Below are 26,147 nucleotides of genomic sequence, written 5' to 3' on the forward strand. Positions count from 1 at the left end.
AGAACTCGAATGTTCAGACGTGTGCAATCGAGAGAAGCAATGTGTTTCGGTTACACTAGTATGACTTTTAGTCTACATAAACGAAAAGCAACTCCGAGATTCAACATTCTTTGAAAATATTTAAAATTTACTTTGTCGAATTGTACGCCCGATAAATTGTTTATTTACTTGGAATGTCTTTGAGATTTTAGCCGAATCATACAAACTTCCGACAATTATTGTATCCTAGAAAGATAGATGGGATTTGCCATTCCATGTATTTTCTTTTTCTTATCGGTAATATGACGAGACGAAGCGTCGCTTCGATGAGAGATTAAAATCAAATGCGATACGCGTGTACATAGTTAAGGTTAAGCTTCGTGTGTGGCAATTGATCTTATCTCCAACGGTAGCACGAAGGATCGTAACGTGTTGCGTGCAAGCGTGAGCACTGTCTTATATAAGATATACATATATATTGAAGTATAGTCTCAAACGTGTTTTCCCTTATTCAATCAAAAAATGACGTTTTACGACATTTTATTAATTACAGATTTATCCCCTTTCTAGGTAAATGAATGGTAAACATATTTTATCTACACATAAGTAAATAGAAGAGTAGTATGTATGGAAGAAAATAAGCCTATAAGGTTCGATATTAGAATTTTTATGATATATTTACAATTTCAAGTGTATTCAATTAATTCTTGTAACAGGCTAAAGTGTTTTTCTTAGATTAAGGCGAATGCTTTACTTCTCATTACAAGTTCGAATATTGAAATTTTTTTTCTTTTTTTTTTTTTTTATTAAAAAAGTCTATATAATCATCGATAGGGATTCGTCCGATCTAAACAACGTATTTGTTTTGTTTCCTTTGTATCGTTCGACGATCTTGTATGTCGTTATGGCTTGCAACAGTTGACTCTACTGAATTTATTTTCTCATTACCATGCGATATACAACATTTAAATATATTTTTGCGTTAAGTATGTACGAGTATTCGATAACTAGAATTTTAACGTAGATCTCGCAGATATCTAGGAATTAAAAAAATATAAAAGATCGCAATTATCGTGGATATATGTGTAAAATTCTGAATCGTTTGATTAACTTGGCGAAATTGAAATAAGTATGAATTAATAGGCATTACTTCGGCGTTACGAAAATGGTAAGTTTTAAATGTACGCGGTTTTTAATACGTAGGTTACGTCTTATTAGTTAAATAATCGCTAAGAGAATACGGAATGGTTGTGGGAAAAACTGGAATGGAAAGCGAATGTTAATACATTTTGTGCGACAAAAATTATATTTTGAACGACTTGAAAAATATTAGCGACAAATGTAAAAGGCAATAGATTTTTATACGGTACACATTGGTTTGCTAAAGTTCATAATGGCATTTCTTTATAACATTTTTACTAGAATTGCAACGTGTCGTTTCTCGTCCCCTTTGAGGTGCGAAGGAAAAGTATATGCGTTATTGATGCAACGGAAAAAACGTTATCGCGGTAAGAAATAAAAAGAATTCTCAATAGAGTTGTTATTAATATCTCAAGTTGATCATTTTTATAAACAGTTATTTAACAAGTTATTTAATTCTGCATTAGTATACCATGTATATTAATATCTTGCAGAGGTGAGGAGATTAATTTTTCAGCCTAAGGTGGCGTCATCTAGCGACGAAGCGTCCAAGTTTGCAGATAAAATAGATCCCGTTGTTAGCGCCAGATGTCGCCACTAACATTTACGGTCCTCGCCATCTAGTAGTGAAAAGATCGATCTAATTTTAGAAGTTTGTCAGCGCCTCTATCGGGAAAACGCCCAAGTTTGTCGCCTGTTAGTTCTCTCTCGCAACGCTAGATGGCGACACCATCGGCATCGAACAAATGGCGAGAGGGACTTAATCGGCGACAAACTTGGGCGTTTTCCCGATAGAGGCGCTGATCAAACTCCTAAAATTAGTTCCATCATTTCACCACTAAATGGCGACGACCATAAATGTTAGTGACGGCATCTAGTATCAACAGCGGGAACCACTCTCGCTACAAACTTGGGCGGTTTACCACCGATGGCGCCACTAATGCAAAACATTAAAGGTTCTGATCCAAGCTTCCGAAATTATTTTGTTCTCCATCGTTGCACTATGTACTTTGAGGATTTTCAACTATCTTTAACTACATCAACAAATTGTTTAAACATTCATCTGTTCGTATTCGGGTTTGTAAGATCTGACCGCGAACCTATAATCACTATTTCCAATGATCGCGTTTATTGTTGTTTTGGATATAAAAAAAATGTCGAAAGACGGACGGTACTTTACGTTTCGAATGGAAATTTAATCATAATCGTCATCGTTGCTGGGTTTCTCTTGGGGTTAGTAGTAAGTCGGGGCAATAAAAGAGGACCGTTTACAAACACGGGCACGGGCAGTCAGTCGTTCCCGATAATTAAACGTCAAGTTGCTCGCGGCACAGGAAGAGATGACACGGACAACAGTTTCGATCGATCGAAAGTTTACATCACAGTCACCTTTGTTACTCTTTGCTCGGAATGATCGAATACTCTCGTAGCTCTGAATAATTCACATTTGATCCATAGGAAAGACGAAAGAAAGGGAAGGAAAAGTACGTAGTCGCGCGTGTTTTGATTTTCGTCGATGACCTTTGCGTTGATATCGTCGTCACGATCGCCCGACGCGACGGCGGGAAGAAGGGTGCGGAGTTCCTGCTATATAGGATTTCAAAATATTTATTTCTTGGTATTATAATTACAATGCTCTTACATTTACGGAGCGCCGATGGTTACGCGTACTAATGCGATCGCATAGGTCATTACCGAGTGTTAATTGCATCGCAAGGGAATGCTAGCCGCAAAACCGCCGGGAACGCGTGCGAATACAACGCTCGTTGCAGGGGATTCCTTTCACGCTAGATCGATATTCACCGTTCCATTTCCATCTCTCGATAATGTTCGTGGTTTTCCTAATAACGGCTATCGCCTTTATCCCCTCGAAAAGCGTAATTAGCGTTTCTCTGTCGCGGCGTTCGCATCGTTTCATCGTGGCGTTCGGTGACGCATACAAAATACAAAGGTTGCGATATTAGCGATGATATGTTGACGCAACGAATGTCCGTGGAATCAAACATTTTGACTGTTCCGTTCGGTCAGCGAAACGGCTTTCCTTTTCTGTTTTGTTCGTGGTTTCGTGATTCGTACCGCGACTGGGAAAGCTGCTAATCGAAAGTAAGTCGTCGGTATCGTTTAGCCGTGTATCGTTTGTCCTTCCAAGCCCGAAACTCGTCGATCTAGACCGGATCCGGTGCAGGCGCGAGCAACTGCATACTGCTACTCGACCGGGCGATCTGTAAAACCAACCATTTCTAGTTGAGCTATTTAACGCGTTTTTCCGCTTACCACACCGACCCGCAACGTCATTCGTTGATTCGTTTCCGGCCGTTCGAGCGAAATCTATCGCGAACACGATACCCGCTTTGTCAGGATAACGGATCGTGCGTCGTCGATGCGATAATATCGTTCAAGTATGGAAATTAAACGGGAAGTTATTCCGGCGTAGCTCCAGGCTGTTGTACTTTTAGGAGTTCTCGGGTTGCGACAACAAAGCGTACAAGCATGTTCGAGAAGCTGGTACGTCTCGTAGACGTCTCACTTTCCGAATCAAACGATAACAGTCGACTAGGTCGCTCCTATCGCAACCGAGAAGACGTTGCGATAGACGCGGGAAACCTGTCGCGAGTTTTCTTGATTCGATGAAAGAGGATAAGCGGCGAGTATTCGCTAGAGAATAACGATTCGATTCCATGCGTCCGAGCTTCGAAGATTAGGATGTGGAAGATTTACCTGCTGCTTCGGCTGCCTGTAAGATTTCCTAGCGTAGACCTTTAAAACCCTGCAGTTGCACGCGACGGACAACGCTACGGCCAGTCCCTGTTCCAACGAGGCGTGCAAAGAAAATGGATAACAGAACAAAGAGATTACGTCGATTACCGAATGTTTTAGACGAAACTTGTGCGTGTTAGTTTCGTTAATCTTTTAAATAATTTCACGAAATTGTCCGTGGAATAAGCAACATCGAAATCGTTTCGAGGAACAGATTCGCGTGACGATTATCGCGTGCGTTGCGTCTGGATCGACGTCTCTCCTCGTTTCTCGCTTTGTCGCGTAAAAATGTCGTTACCACGCCGACGCAGGATCCTGTTCGTTATGAAAATTTTACAGCTTTCTCTTGACGAGTTCTCCTTTGGGGTTATCGGCGTTCTCGGTCCGGGAACTGGCTCTCTCAACCATGAGTTTCAAGCAAAAGCATCCGCTTCGTTTCGTATGAATAATTCGCTGCCGTTATGGTACAGATATTTCGTACTTGCCAAGAGTCTGCCCTCGGGCTTGCGCGTCCCAATTTCCAAGCATCTTGCTCCGACGTTTAAACTATCGTTTCCGACTATTCGCGCTTCTAATGCAATCTTCGCGGACAACCAGTTTCCGAACAGCGAGTGTTCGAGTCTTCTCTCTTCGAGAACCCTACCGATCGCGTTGTCTGCTTACGATACTCGATTCGAGGGAACAACAGACGAGTTGTTCCTCGTAAAGACGAAATAAGAATGGGGACGCGATGCTGTAGGAGAAGAATAATCGAGCGAAGGGGATCGAATAATCGATTGGAACAAGTACAAGGAGAAAGGTCCTGCGTCCGGGTCTGTCTCGCGAGAGGGAAAATCTTTTTTCGTCGAGGATGCTGGAAGCTCTTCTGCGTCGCAGACGAAGCTCCTGAGGTAGCTGTTTACGACTTGCCCCGACTTCGATGTCACGCTGGAAACTTTCGCAGTCGAGTTTCGAGTCGGTTTTAGCACCAACAGTTTATCGCTCGCTTTAGTTTTCAAAGATTCGATAGGGTTTCGTTGCTGGTACGTAGCTACGTATCACATCCTAGGATCGCGTAGCCGGACCGGAGAGGAAGCTTTCGGACGAGTTACGTTTTCGAATGATATTTTCTGAAAGCTAGTTACCGCACGAAAGCCATACGTAAAGAAGGGATAGCTTGGCAAATCGAGGTTTCGCGAAAAAGTGTTATCTCGGAGTTGTACCAACTTTAAACGAAACTCGAAACACGTTGTTTCCGGTATGTTATTTCATGTAGATTTAACCTATTAATAATAAAGACGTACGTGTATTCTTTCAAAGTTGAAATTGACTTCGAAACTAACAGCGGAGCGGAAAACTCGTTATCCGTTCGATATTCTTAATTTCCGACGTTCGAGGTTCGGCTCGCGGAACAGCGTGCGACAACAAGTCCGATTTTCCTTTGGATACGATCGACTTTTTCGGTACGTAACTAAATGAAATTTGACTCGTCGTTAGCTTTCAAAGCGTAGCGTTCGAGCCTGACACTGACGCAAGATACAACATGAAAAACTATTTCTCTTAAGGTTGTTTCTCACCTGCAGGGAATGACCGGTGCAGAACACGGCCCAGAGAAAAGGAACTTTCCATATTCTGGACGCGACACCGCAGCCAGCCACTACGCCTACTATCATGCTGATTTTCAAAAATAGTATCAATTGCAGGGATCTTCTTCTCTTCATTTTCTCGCGCTGCTTAATCTCCAGCTGCATGCTGCACGTGTACCTGAGCAGATTCGGCGGAAAAGAAAGTTTGTTGCACCGGTCGAGAACCATTTATTTTCTCCCGTTTAATTTTGCGGTAGTTGTGCGTTTCGCTCGATAAAATCAATGACGCGCAAACGATGCGATATCATACCTGGACACGATCGCAGCTTTGACTAGATAGTAGCCGGCGATTAGAAGCAGCAGGGCGACAGGTAAACCGTAAGCGTAAATTGTTGCCTTCGTACCCAGAAACCTACGGCGAACAAACAACGATATTGTAATACTATTCGAAACCATTCGAGCTTCCGAACTCTTATCGCGTTTATCAACGATGGCACGATTTACCATAAAAATTCGATGGCCGTGGAACGGATAGACGGATAGACTAGAGGGTAGTTGTTATCGTATCGACGTTTCGGAGATTCTAATCAAAGATAGGAAAGGATAATCAAGGATAAGGAAAGATGGAGCGACGCGACGGGAGGAAAGCTAACTTTTGTCTTTAAATTTCTGGAGCCACGAGGCAAGGGAAGTGGAACGCGAAAAAAGAGAGAAGAGAATTCGGCTCGGTTGAAAGTATTGGCCGCCATCGGGAAGGATATACGAGACTTTCCGGCTGGAGGATAATCTCGTCCATATTTTCGATAATATCCCATTTTTCAACGATATTACCTTGTTCGTGCAGCCATGCTCTTAGTATATATAGCATACGTTATCCGCTTGTTTAAAAGACTTTTCCGGCCGCATCTACGAACCCAATTCAAAAGGATACCATAAGGAAATCTTCTTTTTCTCGAGGAAACAAGACAAGTTCTCTTAGAGAACAGATCGATCGTTATATTCGCGGCCTAATTTAATGTTACGTAGGCACGATAGTGTCGTGCGTTCGACTCCGCTCTAAACGTACACGAAAATTGGATCACGGATACGAGAGGTCTGCGCTCTTCGTTTTCTCTTAAACGTGGATCGAAAATTGGCGCGGGCTTGCGCGAAATTTTAGCGAAAAACTAGAGTTCAATTTCGATTCGGCTTCGAGCGGCCAATTCGACTCCGATATTTCTTTTCGCGTGTTCGCCGTTGCCGTTACCGATGCTTCATTTTACGTCGAAAAATGCGATTTAATTTCGCGCAAAGTGAAAAATAAACAGAAGGAGAAAAAAATGCGTTACCAGCAATTGAAGGGCGTAAGGTCCGCGATGTCCCAAATGTCTTTCGCTTCGCGTATCTGTAGAATCGTGGCGCCTCCGAGGTTGAGGAACGGCGCACCCCAAGCGAAGACGCTGTACTTGAGGTAGGTCGGTGGATCGTCGCGACGCGGGATCGAGGCAACCGTAGCGTAAAGGTGATGACACATTGCAGCCAGCCAACATACCACTGTCATTCGAAGGTACTGGAGACTCAGTCCCAGAGAGATACACAGTTCCGAGTCCTGCGAGCATGCATATATACGATATTTTCATTTTCTTTTCATTTTCTATGCACCCTTAAAAAATAACGAGTAATCTCGGGTAATCGCCACGATCGCCGATAAAGTTTCTTTCCTTTGGAAAAATATTGCGGAGAAGAAGAAGATCTGGCGTTTCGAGAGGACAGTTCTCGGCAAATATCCCGTCGGATACAAGCGAATCGAAGAAGACGTATCCCGAAAGAGAGTCCTTCGAAAGAGTAGATCCTTTTGAAAGGTCGAATGGGAGCGAAGCAGAATAGCGGAAAGCTGCGGAAGCTCGAACCTTTCGGTACGTGACTCGAGGCTAAGTCCGGGATTATCCTCGTTGCTGACATCGACTGCGAGTATCGAGGAAATGAATCGGATCCGAATCGATACCGCGAATTCGATGCGGTTCCGATAACATGACCAAGGTATGTTCCCATCGAGAGAGAGAGAGAGAGAGGGGGGGGCAACCGAGTCAAGGCCGTTTCATTTTACCGTAGAAGATTACGCGAAAATATACGAGCATATCGAGAAGGGAAATCGAAAGCAAAAGAATCGTATTTTGACCGTGAAAAGTGTTCGTCTGAAAGTTTCAACGATTCGATTCCATTATACGGCTCGAAAATTCGCGAAGCGTTATCTCGTTAACCTTGCGCGATCTTCGACGTCATTTTTCCCTTTAACCGTATCGCGAAACAGCGACGATTTTCGATACTTGTGTACCACTCGGTCGACGTTTATCCCCGCGTATTTACAACGCAATCAGATCTGTTGTTGTGCCAACGAAACGAGAACCGAACGATCGTCGTTTCCCTGTGAGATGGTAGAATGCGGTTGGTAAGAGGATGTCGAGATGTAAATTGGATCGTCAAGGTTCTCTCGAGGACTCGTAAAAGTGGCGAGTATCTAGGTACATGCATCGAAGGTACTGCTATTTTTCATCGAGACAATCTTCTCGCGATCAATTTTCACCGACTCGAGCGGTAAAGCCGAGACTTTTATCCACGCGAGCGATATGCATTGCTAAATTTTACGAGCGGTAAACTTTTAATAACGAAAGAAACGATAGAGCCGTCAAAGAATCGTTCCTTTCGAGGGTATCGATTTGAAATTCGATGCAATTAAGGGTAACGAGAGGCGGAGAGCATCGATCATACGAATCGTAAATAGTTGCCTTTCGCTCGGTCGATCCAACGATCGGCCTTCTCATGCAAATTATTACAATTTAAAACGATTCCGTTTTCATCTTCCTGTACGTCTAATTTGACCGTCGCATTCGCCAAGACTAGGGCGGCGAAATAATTTCGGTTCCCAAGGTTTTTAATTTTCTTTAAGTTCGGGGGTGTATCGCCTCGAGACATAATCGATGCTCCCACAACGACGTTGCCGCGTATTTCTGGAAACTTCCTCTATTCGGAACAAGCTCCGCGTTTCGAGACGAACAACAGCGAAGGAAACTTTCTTCCAGTCTTCCTTCGTCGATTTTTATCCCCTAACTTTTTGCGCGTGGTATTCAATTTTGCGACATCGGAACGCCCCGTAATCGTTCGTGTTCGCTAATTCACCGACGAACCTGGATCGAGTCGCGATTAAGTCAAGCCGATCGAAGCTTTGTTCGTTTTAGCAGTTTGGTCACGATGCGCTTACAGTTTCGACAAATAACGCACGGTTTGTTCGAATCCCGTTAATGCCGTGGATCGTGATTGGGACGTTTAAGTGGATTAGTTCGTTTGGCGAGCATCGAATAAAGTTATGCAACTGTAGCGCGGTAATGACGATAACTCGGTCCGCGTGCTACCTTGAGCGACGAACCACGCGAATATCGAGGTTGACATCTTTTTCGAAACTTTCATCGACGTTCTGCCCCGCAAGGTTAAATCGTAGAACCATGGCAGAAATCCCTAGCTTTTAGGTAGATCTAGAGGAACGCTCGCGTGGATCGTAACACGTACGTGTTCGAACAAAGTCGGCATACGAAAAAAGTTACATCGTTTACTCCGCTGATTAGCCCGCGAAAACACACGGGAGATGATAACCATTTCGAGAGTTTTTATGGGAAGGGAGATGGCGAATGCTGGTCCGTGTATTCGCAACAACTTTAAGCAAATATCGTTTGTAAAGCAAGTTTCGCGTCGGTCGGTTCGCTTCGTAAATAATGCATGTTTTCCGACCCAAGTTTTCAGCTCTCCTTAGACGACTCCACGGATTATGTATCCCCGTTGCGGGGTCTTCGGTTTTACAAACGATTCGTCCGTGGGCTCCACGCGATCGATAATATTTTACGATGCTTTCTTTCTCGCTCCTCTTCGTTGAAAACCATGTTCAACGACTAATGCGCGATTTGACTCGCGACGAGAGCCAACTCGGTTAAAAACGTTTCTTTTACAAAGAACGATCGTCCGGTAACGTGGAATCTGCGTCGCGTCGAGTCGTCCGATGATTTACCGCAGTGCGTCGAGGGTAAGTTCGTTTTACAGCTTTTTCGCGGACAATATCGGACGAGTTTGTCACGGAGCGAACTCGGCCGTTGAAAAGGTTATTTTAAACGGTGAGTTTCTTCATGTTGAGAAGCGTGCTGCATTGCAGGTGCCCGGAGTTCGGCGAGCAGCTTCGTTCTCAATTTCCTTCTCGTCGAGAACAACGAGAATTCGATCGACGTTGGTCAGAGTTTCCACGGGGATGTTACATCCCTTCGAGATTAGCCCAACGATCCAACATTTTCCTGCAACTCGTTTCGAGGAGCTTTTCGATTTATACCAAATTCGATGAAACGTCATTTATACGATACGTCGCGTGACCGCGATAGTAACTTTTTTCAATGTTTCGCGGCTGGTGTAGAATTACACGCGTGACGTCGGTGAATCCGTTTCGTTAATTCATGGAAACGACTGCTTGTCGTTCGTCAATTATTTTGTTGGAATCGAGTGTAGTTAATTCCCTTTAATTACAGTTACCCCTCTTCAGATTTCATACGAGCGTGTCGCGCGATTCACTTTGCGAGGAATAATTAATGTTTTTCGTTTTCTCTCTTTCCGTTTCAGTGTTCGCGTTCGCGTACGTCGCTTTATTTACAGTTGTCACCGACTAACAAATTCTGCCGTAAAATGTTTCCGTAATTAAATTCTCGTAATCGATTTCCATCGCGGTTCGTCTCTCGAAATAGAGGCAAAATTCGTTACGTTCGTTATTAAATTACGTACTTCCAGCGTCTAAAGACTGCGCGAAGATTCGATCGAGGTAATTCCGATGCTCCTGTTGCTCGTAGAAATAACATCGAGAACGTTCGAGATAAACCTGCTTTGATTATTTTTTTGTTCCTTCGAATAGACATGCAAGCGTTTGAATCGCAATTCTCGGTAATTTCCGTGTTTGCTTCGGACAAAATTCAGCGGGTTACGTGGGGTTGCGTTAATTTCGAGTCGGATTCGGGTCAGCTTTTGGTTGGAAATTTCTTTGTTGGTGGATTCGGTTGTTGCGCGTTCAACTCGGAAAATGAACATTTTTGTGAAACCGCTCGGAGCGAAACGGAAGGTCGCTCCAAGGGAAAATAACCCTTTCTCGAGTATCGAACGCAAGGTGGAAAATATTTGTCGAGCTGTAGAGTTACGCATTTCGCTCGACCGTTTCGTGTCGGGGCCACGTCCACAAGACGAGATCATTAAATTCCTTAGAGACGCGCTAAGTGCTCTCCGACGTCACGACGTGGCGTGCACATGGTCGTGGAAAGTTTGCTCTACGTACGCGTAGCGAGGCTCGCAAACGGGAGACAGTATTCCTTTCTTTCCCATAAAACAAACCACGCGTCGTAAAACACGTTCGTACGATCGAAATATTCGCGTTTTTTCAAATGTCACGAATCGTTCGATCGCTATTTAATTTCACCTCGCGTAACTTTCAGATCGAACAGAAGCTAGCTCGAACCGCGAACCTTTTCTAAACGGTATCAAGGGATGATATACGGATATTGTGTTTCAACGCTTACCGCGGAAGACACAGGGTAAGTCCAGGGGAATCCTTCGTATTACGAGTAAAACCAAGTTTGTAACCACCAAAGGTTCTGCTCCGTATTTCGAGAGATACGCGAGGGATACGCCCGGAAACCAAGCGTGACGAGCTCGAAGCTCCAACGATCAAGGAAGAATCGTATAGGAAATTCTCTTTCGTCGGCGCGATCGTATGCTAGACGGGATTAAAGTGGAAGCCGAAATGAAATGAGAATTGGTCGGGTAGCCTGGTACGACGATTTCTTTCGAGCTACCACTCGGCCCAGAGTTACGAACCAACGAGTTTTTATCCTGCTCTGTTTTTCTATTCTTGCTACATCGATGCTTCCAAGTAGACGAGGGGGATGGTTTTTTCGCGACAGAAGCTAGGTTCGATACGGACGTTAACGGTGAAGCGTATCGGTAAAACCTCGAGTTTCCCGGGAGAGATAAACATTATTTGTCGGGGTCTGGTGTATACAGAGCGGAGTAATTAGGAGCGAATGGTGAAAAGGTTCGAGGGAAAACGAAAGAGAACTGTAGACGCGTCGCGTCGGAGAGAAATATACACGCTTCGAAAGGTCTGACGGGTTTCGTGGTGCGTCGACGGGATACTCGGTTCCACACCCTTTGCGACACGCGCGCGCACGCACACACGGCTACCCTAATGACGGGGGGATATATTTTTTTCAAGCCAGATAAAGAGAGAAGCGTGCCAGTTGTTTCTGACAGAATCTGCTTGTCCTTTGCGCTGTCGTTTTCACCGCGACTACTGGAAGCCAGCGCGCGACGAATAGAATTCCCTTGGCTTTTGTTGGGCTCCGGCGTCGCGACGATTCCACCTACGCACGCTCGCGAAACTCCGAATCCGTTTGAAATTTTCCCACGTCATCCCCGCGAGAGGACAACTTGCTCTCCGGCGTCTTCTTTTTGCCCTATCTAAAAAAGAGCTTCTAAGCATCCACGCTTTTTGCGATCGATAAATCCACCCCAATTAACCCGCATTTTCCGTGTAAAACCTTGGAACCGAGTTCTTAAAAACTCACAGGGTAAGGACACTCTCTCGTCTCGAAGGTGGTTAACAGGTGCTCGAATCCCGAAAACTCGATCAAAGAGATTTTAAGTAAAATAGAGATGGAACTAAGAATTAAAAATGTATACGGTGTCAAGAATCAAAAATAACAAATGAATAAATCAACTTTTCCGTTTTCCTTGTAATAGGATTTTCGAGTAGGTAAAAGCTATCGAAACTTACCTGAACGCCACCCACTCCAACGATGAAGAGCAGTTGAACCATGAAGAGGGCCGACAAGAGATTCATAAGGGTCGTTCCTGCCAGGCTCCGCAAGTCCGAAAACAGACTGGAACATAACGAGAATTCCGACTTTCGACCACAGAAAACATCAACCGAGAAAGAAGTAGAAAATTCGCGTTGCAGCGTAACCGTTTTATGCAGATAAAACGACTCCCCCGCGTGTAATTCGTCGAGTGTGAATAATTCATAAATCAAACGAGATAATCGAGCTTGGTCAAGGTGAAACTGTTCCCGTTGCGTTTTCTGTTTGTTTCTCCAGTACGACGCGATCGTGGCAGACGGCCAATGCGATACTTTACGTATTTTACGAAAGACCGGTTTCCCACATCGGTGGTAAAGCTACATATACGCGAGGCAAACGAACAATCGAAACGTCTGGTTCGACCGATCGATGGTTAACGACCGATGTTACTTATTCAAATTTCGACCAAAACGAACGCATCGTCAGCGATCTGGAATTCGTTCGAGTTTCGTTCAACGAGCAAGATTGTCGTGGAACGACATTACGCACAGGCGGAACTATTTTTTATTCCAATAACGGCAACGCGTTTGTTGGAAGAGTGGATCACACGTTCGTCCGCAAGCAGCGATCCGTACACGTTCTTTATTAAAATTCCTTCGATACGGAAGTCATATCCTGCGTGGAATTCGAATTGGGTAGCAGACTTGTCGATATTCCTAGCGACTGCCGTACGTAGCCGGATTTCGCGATCAGACCGTGCTCGAAATAACGTACCGGAAAGAAAACTGCCAGAGGATCGACTTGGCGGGGAAATTTACCATTCGCCAGACAAACTGGATGCTCTCTGCGGCGTTCGGAGAGCATCGTTGCACCTTCGCTTTTGCAACTTGACACATCTAGATTTCTTTCTGTGGGGAATACCGAAAAATAAAGTGTACAAAGAAACAAGTACCAACTATACGTTACGACATGCAGCAGCGAATGATTGCAGGCTTGCAAGTCAATCGTTCGTAAAAATCTGCGTAGGCGAGACGAAACGTTTACGAAAACTTTGAAGGTGCCTCGATCGTCGTTGCAAAAAATATCAAAGTTTGAGACAGCGTTTACGCTCGCGGGAACCTTTAAATTTCGTCCCGTTCGAGGGGTTGACCCCCCTAAAAGCCCATCGGCGATTTCTCGTTCGACTCGTGAATAATTCATTCGACCAAAGTTTCCGTGGTAGTTCCGTCACTGGGTAAAGGAACGACGCGCGAAACCCTGGAAAAGGATTATCTCGCAGCTTCTTTTGTTTGTCCTTTCGAGATAAATTCTAAAAAAGGACTGGAACGAAAGTGGTCGAACAAAAAATTTCTCGAGCAATCGCACGCTATCGATCGTAAGAGAAACGGAGGACGGTATCGGACTCGTTTACTTAAAATAATTACAACGAAATTCCTCTTTCTTTACTCTTGAAAAGTTCAGAGAAATCTCTTCGAGTCGTTCCAATCGAAAAACGAAGACTACGTTAATTCCAAGAGTGCGTAAAGACGTCGCGGTGATTAAGCTCCCGGTCGACGTTGGTAAGCGAAAAAGTCGGCGAGTCTCGACCTATCGACCACCGTCTTGAGCGTCGATCGAGCAACGCTCCGTCTCTGAATTTCGTTTCTTCTTCCACCCAGACTATTCATCTAGACGACAAGCTTTTTAACCGTCCCTCGAGCCTCGAAACGTCGCTGGCGAAAAAGAGCCAGACGAAGATCGATCGATCGTTGAAGATTTATGAATCGCGTCTTCTCGAGGACCTTTGAAACTTGAACCGAAGCGACCAATCGCGATACTTATGGAGTACGCCCCCTTCCAGGGATCCTCGATAGCCACTCTACCGCTTCCACTTTCGATTTATTGTTTCCTGTCCATTGTTGCGCAATTTTTTGTTAATCGAAAGCTGCGTGCGGGCTAAAATCTCGATAAACCGAGACCGAGGACGAAGCGTGTCTCACCGAATCGTCTCGGAACTTCCATTGCTCGATCCTCTAAAATCGGATTATTTCTTGTAGCCTGGAAATGCAAGCTCGACAAAACGAACCGACGATCGCGGCGTTAAACTAGAAAACTTACTTGGACTCTTGTGAACCGTGAAAATTGTGAACCGTGAAAATTGTGAATCGCGTGGCAGGAAATGTCGCTTACAATGGAAGCGCCGCTGCGATAACGATTTAAGTTCGCGTAAGTCGTTTTTCAATAAAGTGCATTTCCCTGCATCCATAAATCTTTTCACGCCGCGACGTTTAATTCGATTTCAACCCAGTTTATAGCTATTCGGTGAAGAATTGAAGCTGCTATTCGCAGGATTTTTGTTGGTAGCGTGATCAAAATATAATACAACGTACGTAACATTTAAGCTTTGCCTAGTAAGATTACTTTTCGGTGGAAGTGAACGTAACCTCCGTTGCGAACTGCGTCGCGATCGTTATTCCTCGCGAAAGGAGTACGCTCGGGAAAAGGCTTGCAGACAAACGATACCGGTGCTCCGATGGGAGAATAAACCAGAGTGGATAAAAGATTTGCGAATCTTTTGTTGCGTATCGTATACAAACGCTCTTAGAGGAAGCTCTCGCTGACAACGGTAGATTCGTTCGCGTTGAAAACTCTTTCGTTGAAATACCGTGCGTTTAAATCTATGTATATCGCGCTCTCGAATCCCGCGGATCGACGCGATTTCTCAAGGTTGCGTTATCGTTGTGAAAGATGTCGTCGCCCTTTCGAGTACTGCCGTAACAACAAATAATTACGTTACGAGGACTACGCAAATGTTCGCAAGTTTGAAACGTTGTTGAGTTTCCAAAAGTTACCGCGCTTCGTCCGCGAGTATTTTTCGTTTGTATTTCGCGTTCAGGTTCGTTAGCGAAAATTCTGGAGGCTTCTTTGAAATTTCATCCCATTGAAACGACGACCAGAAAGAATGGAAGAAGGGCTGTTGCGATACGTATAAGCTTGGAGCGCGCAACGTTATTGTCGCGTTTCAAAAGGGTATTAATTTCGCTGTCTCGTTAACACCGCTTCCGGAGCGATAAGCAAACTCTTTGGCGAAACGATACTCGCTCGAGGCCGTGGGCACCGAGTTGAAAAGAAAATGTACGACGAAGAAAAACTGGCATTTTTCGTGAAAGAATATATCCGTGAAAAGCCGACTGCAATTACGATTTCTTCAAAATCTGGGCCACGACGCCGACGCGACCGTTCTTTTATCAAGACGGAAGAGTCGTCGTTCGTTCGGACAATCCAGTCGCGTTCAATGCTGTTCTGCCTTTCAGTTCGCATCCATACATTCATCGAGGATACCTTTCACGGTGATTAACACCAACAAAAAGAATTCGACGAGTGGGAAACTAATTAATTTGTTCAATCAAGGCTTCCATCGGTTGTGTTGCTTTCGTTAAAGGACAATTGAAACCAATTGCGACACAACGTTTACGGGATAGAAATAATATCGGAGCGATAGAGGAATACCGCGAACTTATTGTTAGCGCGCGGTCTCGACAGCGATTTTAATACAGTCGATCTACGTAGAAGCGAAGAAACGAGAACGATAGCGGCATTCCTACAAGATCGCGGTTTTCTCTTATATTTTCTGCGTTCGATTCCTTCCTCGGCGGATATTGCAAGTCCACGGTTGGATAGCCATCGAGGTTGAAAATGTTCGACGTACGTCGAAACGGACAGCTTTTCGAGCAGGCACAGCTTACTCCCGGCCCATAAAAACCCACGCCGATCGAAAACTCGTCGAGTTATTCTTTATCGCGGTATTAAATTCGTCGAAAATCCGATTCCTATCGGCACCGAAAACATATTCCCGTATTTCCTTCGGACGTATCGAGTATGAAATTCCGAACGATATCATCGAAATTCTCTATATTTTATACGATCAAACATTTTTTCCCGGATAAACAGTTCTCTTTCTCTCGGTAACTTTGTCGACTATCGTTGAACGCGCGCGCGAAAGCAACGGTTCGAGAAGATCTCGAATTCGAGGCGAATTGACAAAGTCGTTGGATAAAAAGCGCGGAGACTTTCCAACTCTCGCGTTTAAACTTTCCTCCCCGTTGTCGTAAGCCGGCGGCTTTTAATTCCTTACGACTCGATTAACTTATTCCGACACACCTTAAAAGCTGGTTGAGGCAAACTTTTCCTATCCGATACATCTCTCCTTCAAGTTGTCCGCCGCGCGCGGTCTTCAAATTTCGATTTAAAATTCGCGTCATTTTTTGCGATTGCGAGTCAAACTCCAAGTTGCCCTATTTTTAAGAAAAGTATCGTTGCGTAGCTAACGAATAACAGGTGGTTATCCTTTAGGAAGAGAAATTAACGAGTTATCCTAACAGCGTTCCAACGTCGAACAACTCCGTCGTACTCGATCGGCCGTGCTAATCGGTGAAACGTTTGCCAGATAGCCCCCCGGACGCCGACGCGAGTACAAACGGAACTGCGTGTCTCGAACTTAAAAGCTTCTCGGGAAGTTGAAGCACGTTGGTTGCTTGGTCTGTGCACGAACGCAGTTGCAATTCCTTACAGCCAGGAACGGCGGTAGATCGCACCAGCTAGACGATCGAGATCGAGCTATATCATTCTCGGGCAATATTGCGAGGCTCGTTGCGCTAACGAGCCTTTCGTTCCACGAAATTGCCAATAATCGGACGGTCTCATTGGGGAAAGTCAGTTTCCTTCGTCGACGAAAGAAAACCATCCTTTGGATCAATCGATGTTTCAAGATTTCGGAAGTAGCTAGCTCTTCCAGATTGCGCGAATGAAAGTTACACATCTACGCGGATTATTCGCCGTTTACGACTATACGTCCGAATAGAACTCGGAATTACATTTGCACATTTGTTGAAATACTGCGGATGACAGACAACGACGAGGAAATTGCGAGCATTTATTTGTATCGCAGGATAAGAGCCAGTCGCGAATGACCCATATTGTTCCGATTCGCGTAACAATTGAGGAACGTTTTACGAATGGAATCATTTTTTCGTGGATTTTTTTTCGCGGTATCCGAACTTCGAATCGGATAATTCGGCGATAATGCCGAAAGGTAATTTGTTTAGGGATCGTCGAACCGTCGCGTCGGCGTCGCGTCGGCGTCGCGCAACGACGAAAGTCTGCGATAGAGGAAGGATCTACGATTAATTAGGTCAGGAACCAGTCGGCTTAACAATTCACCCGAATGGGGCCAGATATCGAGTGCTTTCGAGAGAGCATACCAGTAAAATCTTAGGGGAAGTTCCGATCGATCGAGGATAGTCACTCGTAATCGCGTTTTCGCATACATGCCTACCTAACACACATGGACGCGCGCAACACTTGTATTCTTTAAACGTTTACAACAACAAGGAATGTTTGATAACGGGGTGCTTTAGAAATTTTCATTCGTCGGATGTACACGAACGAAAATTATTCCAGCGAGTACCATCGCTCGCGTTTTCATCGTTCGTTCTCTGCAACGACTCTCGTAAAACTTTTATACGACGTCAGACCTACACGGGCAAGGGGAGGAAACCAAGGAGCGAAGACACGTATGGATAGCCTCTTCGAAAACAAGTTACGAGTGTTTTTACGGAACCGTGTAAAACCGTGTAAAGAATTCCAGGGAAAAAAGAAAATTGCGCGACGCTTATGGAATTTCAAAGCTATCGCGAACCAATTAATTTTCTTCCAAGCTTATTTCACGTTAATTTCTGCAAAGAAGAAGCGCGTTTTCGTACGTGGCTAGGTAATCGTTAAACGGAGTTAAAATATGCCAGCCTAAAAAGCACCCAAGTCGGGCGTAGACTTTTAACGAGGGAATTTTGTGAAAAATGAAATCCGTGCTCGGCGGAGAGCGTGTCGTAAATACCCACTTAGCCGTACGACCATGTTCTTCCGCTCTCGTTAATGACCGAGAAACTTTAGCCAAGTTACCATTTCGACCTGCTACCGAGGAACGGATACGGAACCCCTTTCGAAATTTGCATCTTGCATCGAATTCGATACGTGCAATCGCGGAAATTGTTGCTAACCTTGGACGGCTCCGATGCGACGCTATCCTCCGATTTACGGTTCCGGATCGTGGTAGTTCTTGGTCGAATCCATTCGTCGAGATTGTGCTTCGTCGAGCGTGCTTCGCCGCGAGATGGCAACTTTTTTCATATACGCGGCAACGGGAACAAAATTTCCAACCGAAAGCCGTAATATCTCTCGAGAACTTATGAAAGCTCCGGTTTCGCGTACGAGAGAACAAAGGATGGGCAAAGGTACAAAAACGTAATTAAAATACCATTGTCTCTTTCGGTTGGCCGGAATAATAAGTTCGATTCGACGACAATTAACCGAAACACCGTTCCATACATCTCGAATAATAATAGCGATACGGATTTATCAAACTCTGGTATTCGTGCCGATAGCAAACGAAAATAAAAAGGAAATAAAAGCGACGAAAAACACGGAAAATTTGAGCGTAAACCGTGCATAAAAGGCAATATTTAGCGACGATGAAAACACGCGGTTATTAAATATAACACTGTATCGAAATTTTGTTCGTTCGAATGGATATTTTCGCGTTTGTCGTTGGAGCGATCACGATGGAGTATAAAATGTCACGATTAAAGGCTGCGACAAAGGCGAACAAATAGAGGATTACACGTAGCGATCGTAGAGTGTGACGGAATCGTATGAAATTTACGTTGAATCTGCTTACGTAAAATGTTTCGCGAAAGACGCGTATTCGATCGTTGGAGACGAGTCGATGGATGATTCTTGATATTCCGCGCATCTAACGAGGTCGAAGGTAAAGTTGAAAATTATGCAGAATTGCTAGGACCAGGCTCTACAGATTTACGAGAACCCTGCAGCGGATCGTGCCCTGGATTTCGAAAATGTTCTCGACGAGGTCTGCCACCCGCTTCTGACCCGACTTCACGGGTATGCGCGTCAAGGAGAAACCCACGCGAAACTTTAGTTCCCGTGATGTTTATCGTGCGCGCGTACCATCGATGGAAAATGAGAATAACGTATCGTTGACCTTTGATCGTATAGTGTACTCTCTTTTCGGTTGTCAATATTTACTATACCACAGACCCCGGGCGTTGTTCGGTTGGTTTCTTTTTCCCAGAATCCAGGACGAAGCAATCTTCGATGTAAAATTACGGTTTCTCGAATCGATACTTCTCGTTGAAAATGAAACTTGGAAATTGTGCGGCGTGATAGATGTAATAGTGAACTGCCGGATGTACCAAGTTACCGACAGGAACACGTAGACACGAGACAGGCGCAGGACATTATGCAGATTAAACGAGAGACAAGCGGCCGAGTGTTAGATATGTACGTACTCGGTCGATGTAAATGCAAACGAATATCGTTTATCGGCAGCCGTGTCCTCGAATCAGGCGGCCATGTTCCGATCGTTCCGACCTAAGCTAAACGCGACAATTTCGATGGGAAATCCAACGAAAGTAAATCTTACGTACGATTCCCTAAAGTATGGGAGACGATCGATTCGAAGACTACGGAAATTGTTAAAGGAATTTATTGGGTACGCGTATCGATTATACGTATTATCCAGGCCTCTGTTTTCATTCGATTCGAGTAACTAAACAACTGCGACGCGGCCGAGTTTATTTCGCTTCATCGATACATTTTCAAGGATCGAGCGGCGCGAAATTCATGAAAACGGAAAGCTTTTGGATCAAATCCAATAAAGGCCGCAAGTTTTCGCGTCGGACGCGATAAAGGGGCTTAAGAGGCGCGGAAGAGAAAAAGCCAAGGAAACTACACCGAGGTGCCTCGAGGCATTTCGAATCATTTTGTTACGAGTGTCACGGTTACGGCATAAGGTTGGCTAGAGCGCAATCTTATATGCCATTTCGAATATGCGATGCCGCTCTCGTGCCGTGCATTTTCGCTCGTATGCCGGTATGCAGCCAATTTTCGCGGTGAAATTCTAAAGCTTATCGTCGAGAAACGTACCCGTTCGCAGACACACGATAATGGACTCTTAAGTCGTGGCAATAAACGAAACGAGCGAAAATACTTTATTACGTTCGAAGACTCGCGAGCGTAAAACGAGCTATTAACCAGCGAATATTCACGGTAAGTTGACGCCGTCGTCGACGTCGGAAACTTCGAAAAGCTTCGACGTTGTTACATTTCAAAGAAAACCGTCACCGGAAAAATATTTCGAAAGGGAATCCGATAACGTCGCCATACTCGCCGAAGTAGTCCTTCAAAGGACGTTATCATCCAAGTATCGACGCGCAAGAACTAATTCGATCGCGAGACACTTTACGAGCCGTACAAAGTGTCCCCATAATGCCACGGCACCATCTACGCCCAGTGGCGATTCTTCCAGGGCAAACGAACGAACGCTCGATCGTCGGCTAGCAGGTCAAACTATTCGAATTCAATCGAGCCAAATAATCGATCGATTCGTCGTCTGATCGCGATAAATGCCTGCGAGGAATCGAGTCCGACGTGACAATGGTAACGACCTCCAAGTGATTAAGAACCACTGGTATACGTACATAAGGGATGCGTCAGAGCGAGCGAGCATAGTAGAGGAGGTTTGGAGCGACATGGGAGTCTGATAAAGAGAACGTGGGAGTCGAATCTATGGCAAGTCGATCGCTGGTTGTTCCGTTCTCCTCCGGGAAATCAAAGTCGCCAAAAGTCTCGACGATCTCCCGCGGATCCAAACTTATAATGTCCCTTTAGCGACTTATTTTTCGTTTCACCGACCCAACCAGTTCCGCTTCTACGAACAATAACGCGATTTGATCGCGAAACCGACTGTCAACGTTCCTTCGGGAGCTCTTTACGAGCGACACCACCGGTTGTCCCGCTTTCGCCGCGTTTGCCCGATCCATCAACCCTCTGACAGCTTATCGAGCGACGTCGAAATTCCATTTTTTTTCCTATCCCACTCCCTGCTTTTCCTTTTCGATTTGCGCCGCGCAGCGTTTCATCTCTCGAATCGAGCACGACGTTTCTGTTCTCGTCTTCCCTCTTTCTTCGTTTCTACTCGAAACACCCTACGAAAAATGTTTCGTACGCGAGGTTACGTTTAAGTCGAGCACCGTCTAATACCGGGAGAATGGAAGGCAGCCGAGAACAAAGCTGTCTAGATAGCGCGTTACGTTCCGCGCAATTTCTCCGAGCGATATTAAAATGATGTCTAATATTCTAGACGGCTGGATATTAAGAGGATGACGAGGGTGGATTCTGAAGGAAGACTGAAACAGGATAGGAAAAGGGCTCGTAAGCCGCTTATGGGTAGGTGGTGGGTGACGCCGCGCCGTCGGAACGAACCAGCTCGTCGTTTTTAAAGGTTATCAACGCTTTTGAATTTCGTAAAATTCGTGAAAAAATGGCGCAAAAATTGTCGCGGTTGTTTCGTACGGCGGGTTATTTGGTAAACCTCTGACACCGAGAAATTGTTTTCCGCGAGCGTACGAACCTGTCTCGAATCCGTTTATTCGAACGGTGTCTGTTATGCGGCGAATCTTTCGGAAACTCTTGGAAATTTCAGCCGAGTTGGCATTTGATGCGACGGAACGCGTCAAACGTAATCAAACGCGGCCGCGAACCACGAAATTCCGGTGTCGCGAGAAGCGTGTCCGCTCGACGATACATACCCGCCGACTAACGAAAGCAAACCGCGTTAGATTAATTTGTTCGCTAATCCCGAGTACACGATAAACCGATCGGAGCTTCCTTAATTCGCGTTAATAAGTCTATTCAGCGAAATAAAATGCAAGCGTAAAGATGACAGTATCGCGGAACACGCGTTCGCTCGCTCGATACTTTCAATGTTACTCATCGACGACTGCTTTTAACCATTTTCGCGTGAAATTTTCGACTCGATCTCCTCTCCACTCGGATGGTTTTCCGAGTCGAGATACGATCAGGCGACCCATAAATGCGTCAACGCGAGGGGGAAAACAATAACAAGAAGGCAAAGTGGATTTCGAGTCGACGACAGAACTCTCCGTTCATCGGAAGAACGACGATGCGTAGGGACAGTTTGCGAATGGCAAACGAACGAGGACTCGAGCGACAGACACCCTTCTTCTTGTAGAAAAGTCAACCAAAGGATGGAAACATTCTTCGTAGGAACATTGCGGCAAATATCTTTGGGTTCTCCGGTACGTTATATCCTGAAAAGGATCGCTTGTCGGATATAACTCTGCTTATCGTACCATTTTTCCTCGGATGCTCGCGAGAGATTTTGATCGAAGCGGGTTTCTGTTGAAGATGGAACAGTTTTATCGAGTATAAAAATAACAGAAACAAAAGGAAATAATCCATCTTCCAAGAAATGTAACAATCGTTCTTTGTCGCCAACGAGTAACCAACCTCTTTTATCGTCCGTCATAAATATCGATAGAACCGACCCGTGATCCGTCGAAATAACGAGTCTCGCGTAAAACGAAAGTTTGTCACGCGGATAAGAAAAATCCAAACGTGTCAACGGAACGATCTACCAAAGACCTGGATTTCGCTCGAGCAAAACCGGGATTAGATCCGAGATTTGGCGCAGGTACATCCGAGTTGTTCGAGCCAAGAAACTTCCTGAATAAAGGATTCTGTTTACTTAACGAGAAGTACAGCGGTAAGGTACTTATCGTACGTGGTAAGTTTTGTTAGCAAATATTTAACGTACATACAGCCTCTTCGCAAACGTAACGAAGAGCGTTCGTGTTGCGTACGGCTGATACAAATAATTACAACGTTAGTATTCGAGAGGAAACTCGTCGAGGGAATATTAGGTCCTTAAACATTCAATCTCCACGGTTTCGAGAAGATCGTTAGGATACCGCGCGCATGATTGAACGGAGCTAGCTCTTTCCGGTAAGCCTCTTACTTTATTCGGGAACAAAAATCGCGACGTCGGCGTCGCCGACGCGGCAACGGGCAAAGATAGCCGAGAACCACGATTTTTCCTCTCGAGGTTTTTAAAGCCATTACTCTCTTCTTTACTCGGCGCGGCTTCACACGGAAGCAAGGAAAGTGCACCGAGACCCAACGACCACCAAGAGAATTAGGGTTTTAAGAAAAGAAAGAACGAAAGGCCGCATCCAAGAACGGTGATTCAAAGGAACTTTTCGGACAGCTCTGTTATTGCTCTTCGCTCTTCGAGTACGGCCGCGCGAGATTGGCTTTTAACCTCGCGACGCCGACGGGGCTAACTCGCACGTTTTGTTTCGATGCGAGATGGTAGGTAGCTAGAACCGCAGAGCCAATTTTCTCTCGTGCTACCACCGCGGTTAGCGATGGATCTTGAAATCGGGAATACGTAACGGACCAATTCCACCGAATCGAAATTATGACGTTTCGAGGTACCGTCTCATTTTTTGTGAAACGGTAAACCGATATCGTCCTCCCGAAAGCAATTTAAGCAACTCGATTAAAGGAACCGAAATTCTGGTCAGAAATCCGCCGATGCGGGATTCATTTGCGACCTATCCGCAAATTCCTGGAGATTTCTCTGATTGTCGGCAGCGAATGTCTCCTTTGGGGGCGTGCTGACCTATGCGAAACGAGCACCGTTAAATTAATTAACTTAAGTCGAGATAGAAGTTGTCGGTGAATTATACGGCATGCGTATTTCGAGTTTCCGGTGCGCTATCATTACGCGAAAACAGACTCTCGACCTTGTCTTCCGTGCGAATGTAATTACCCGTATCGAGTAAATACTCGGTAAAATAACAAAGTCGAAAATCGCCAAATAAATGTCGACATCCGTAACGTAGTCTTCTCGCGGTCTTAAACGCGACTAGAAATAATATCGAGAACGTCGAACTAAAACGCACACCGAGAGCATAACTTATTGTATCCAATTAAAACGCGAACGCATTTCGCGTTCATAATTCCAAGTAGCTCGCGCTGTCTCTAAAGCGATTCACCGCTGAAATTCTCCGCCTCTCGTCTCGGAGGTATGTACAATGGAGTCGCGGAGTTATCATTCCCTTTTCGCTCTCGGTCGCGTTTCTCTGCCGCGAGCGCAAGGTAAGACGCGTCGAGAAACTCTACGGTTAAAACTGAAATTTACTTTGTCCCCGTTACGCTCGCTGAGAAAAAAAGAAATGAACGCCATAATTCCTAATCTTTGCCTTACGATAATATCGTACAATTCCGCAGCTTCGTAATACGGACATTCTCGTTTCCCGATGAGGAATTCGTTACATCGCTTGCTTCTCGAAGAAACAGGGTTGAACGACTGTCCGTTTTAGCTGTAGCGATATTCGACTCGGCCAGTAAAGATTCGTTTTATCGTAAGCTTGCCAGTTGTCCGTTGATTCGATTCGGTGATTTCCTCGCCTGGTCTTCCACCAACGTCGACAGCTTGCATCGAGAAACTCCTCTCGAGGCAAGGAATAGTAATTAACAGGACATAGCTGGCAAATGTGTACCTAATCGTCTATTCGCGTGCAGACAACCATCGCTCGACTTCCTTTACGGATATCGAGATGATCGATCCCGCGACGAATTCGTGCCACGGTAGATCCTAGTATTTACTCGGAATGTTATCGTTTCGAGCATAGCTTACAGGATGTTCATTTTGCCGTGGCGTTATACTCGTATCAGACTCCGGTAAACGTACTTATCGTTAGATCAAAGAAATTGAATTTTCCGAAAGTCAGGCGACCGATATCTATCGGATGTAACGGGAACGTAACGACATTGGCCGGACCATAGGACGTCACAGCGACTTTAACCTGGTTAAGGATAACGGGAAAATCAAGTTAAACGACCCTCGCATTATTTACCCCTTCGCAGCCAGCTGGCACGCTGCAGAATGCACTTAATTGCCGGCCACTCTCTCGTTTCGCTCTATCGTGGATATCGTTGAACGTAATTTCTTTATTCGACATAATGCGATTCGCTCGATATCGCGTTAGGTTGCGCGAGCCAACGCGTTCGATAGCTGAAGATACTTCCAATTAAAGTATCGGTTCCCAACGAACCGCGCACAAGGCTAACTCGAAGGGTCGGTACGCTAGTCCGGAACCATTTTGCGCGCAACTTATTCGAAATAAATGGCGGTCCGGCGAAAACTCGAGCAGTAAGTTCGCCTAGGCGAGTTAAAAAGAAACAGCTACTCGAACGAAGAGAAGAAAAGCAACGCTGGCGATCCCGAGGATGAAGGACTTAACCGACGACGACTTCTTTTTACACCGCTCCTTCGCGGACCACGTTCCAGATTTCCATGACATTTGCAGCGTGATAAAGTACACTCTTGACTCGGCCTCTCTTTTTGTTCTCGTGTCAAGTTTTTCAGGTAACACACCGGAACGCTTTTTCTTTGGGTTTTATAATAATCCAACCGACGCGACCCACATCCTACGCGAGTCTTGTCTCCGACACGCTCGACTAATTGAAACGTAATCCTAAGGCAATCCAGACTTGATCCCCGCTTTCCATAAACCTGCGCCGAGTATTTTTTTATCGTTTGGAGAAAATTGAAGTTCCGCGTACGTGCGGGTTGATCTTTCGATCGACGAGCCGCGCTTTCCATTTTTCTTCGAAAAGATCGCGCTTACCGACACACGAAATATTAATTAATCGTCCCGTTCCAGATTAACGAGGATCTCGAGTGACCGTTTCGGTGCGTATGTGATTTTTGCATCTTGGCTCGGTTCGGCTCGACGTGAGCAAACAGAAGGGAATGAACGTTCTCTCGCGTTGAATGTGGCAACCGAACGGACGATCGAGGGGATTGCAGCCGGTCACGCGGAATAATGTGGCCGGTATGAATTATGTGGCCGCTCGGTTGGAAATTTGACGGATTATCAGCCTTGTCCGTCCAATCGCGATTATGCACGGGAGGAAGCGTGAGTAATAG

General features: G+C 45.2%; 1 protein-coding gene across 3 annotated transcripts in view; it reads right to left on the minus strand.

Annotated features, from left to right (window-relative positions):
* Positions 1-2,711: 2,711 nt before the first annotated feature.
* Positions 2,712-26,147, minus strand: part of LOC128872214 (cadherin EGF LAG seven-pass G-type receptor 1-like) — a 28,547-nt gene continuing 5,111 nt past the window's right edge. For 2 of the 3 annotated variants that reach the window (XM_054114666.1, XM_054114667.1), the window contains exons 4-9: positions 12,271-12,376; positions 6,770-7,029; positions 5,752-5,853; positions 5,433-5,619; positions 3,838-3,924; positions 2,712-3,341 (exon numbers count right to left, since the gene is read on the minus strand). In XM_054114666.1, coding sequence (XP_053970641.1) covers positions 3,285-3,341; positions 3,838-3,924; positions 5,433-5,619; positions 5,752-5,853; positions 6,770-7,029; positions 12,271-12,376 — 799 coding nt within the window. In that variant the 3' untranslated portion in view covers positions 2,712-3,284. The remainder of the gene's footprint in view (positions 3,342-3,837; positions 3,925-5,432; positions 5,620-5,751; positions 5,854-6,769; positions 7,030-12,270; positions 12,377-26,147) is intronic. The other variant, XM_054114668.1, reaches the window with a different exon arrangement.

Source organism: Hylaeus volcanicus, chromosome 2 (assembly GCF_026283585.1).
Source record: "Hylaeus volcanicus isolate JK05 chromosome 2, UHH_iyHylVolc1.0_haploid, whole genome shotgun sequence".
Classification (NCBI taxonomy): Eukaryota; Metazoa; Arthropoda; class Insecta; order Hymenoptera; family Colletidae; genus Hylaeus; species Hylaeus volcanicus.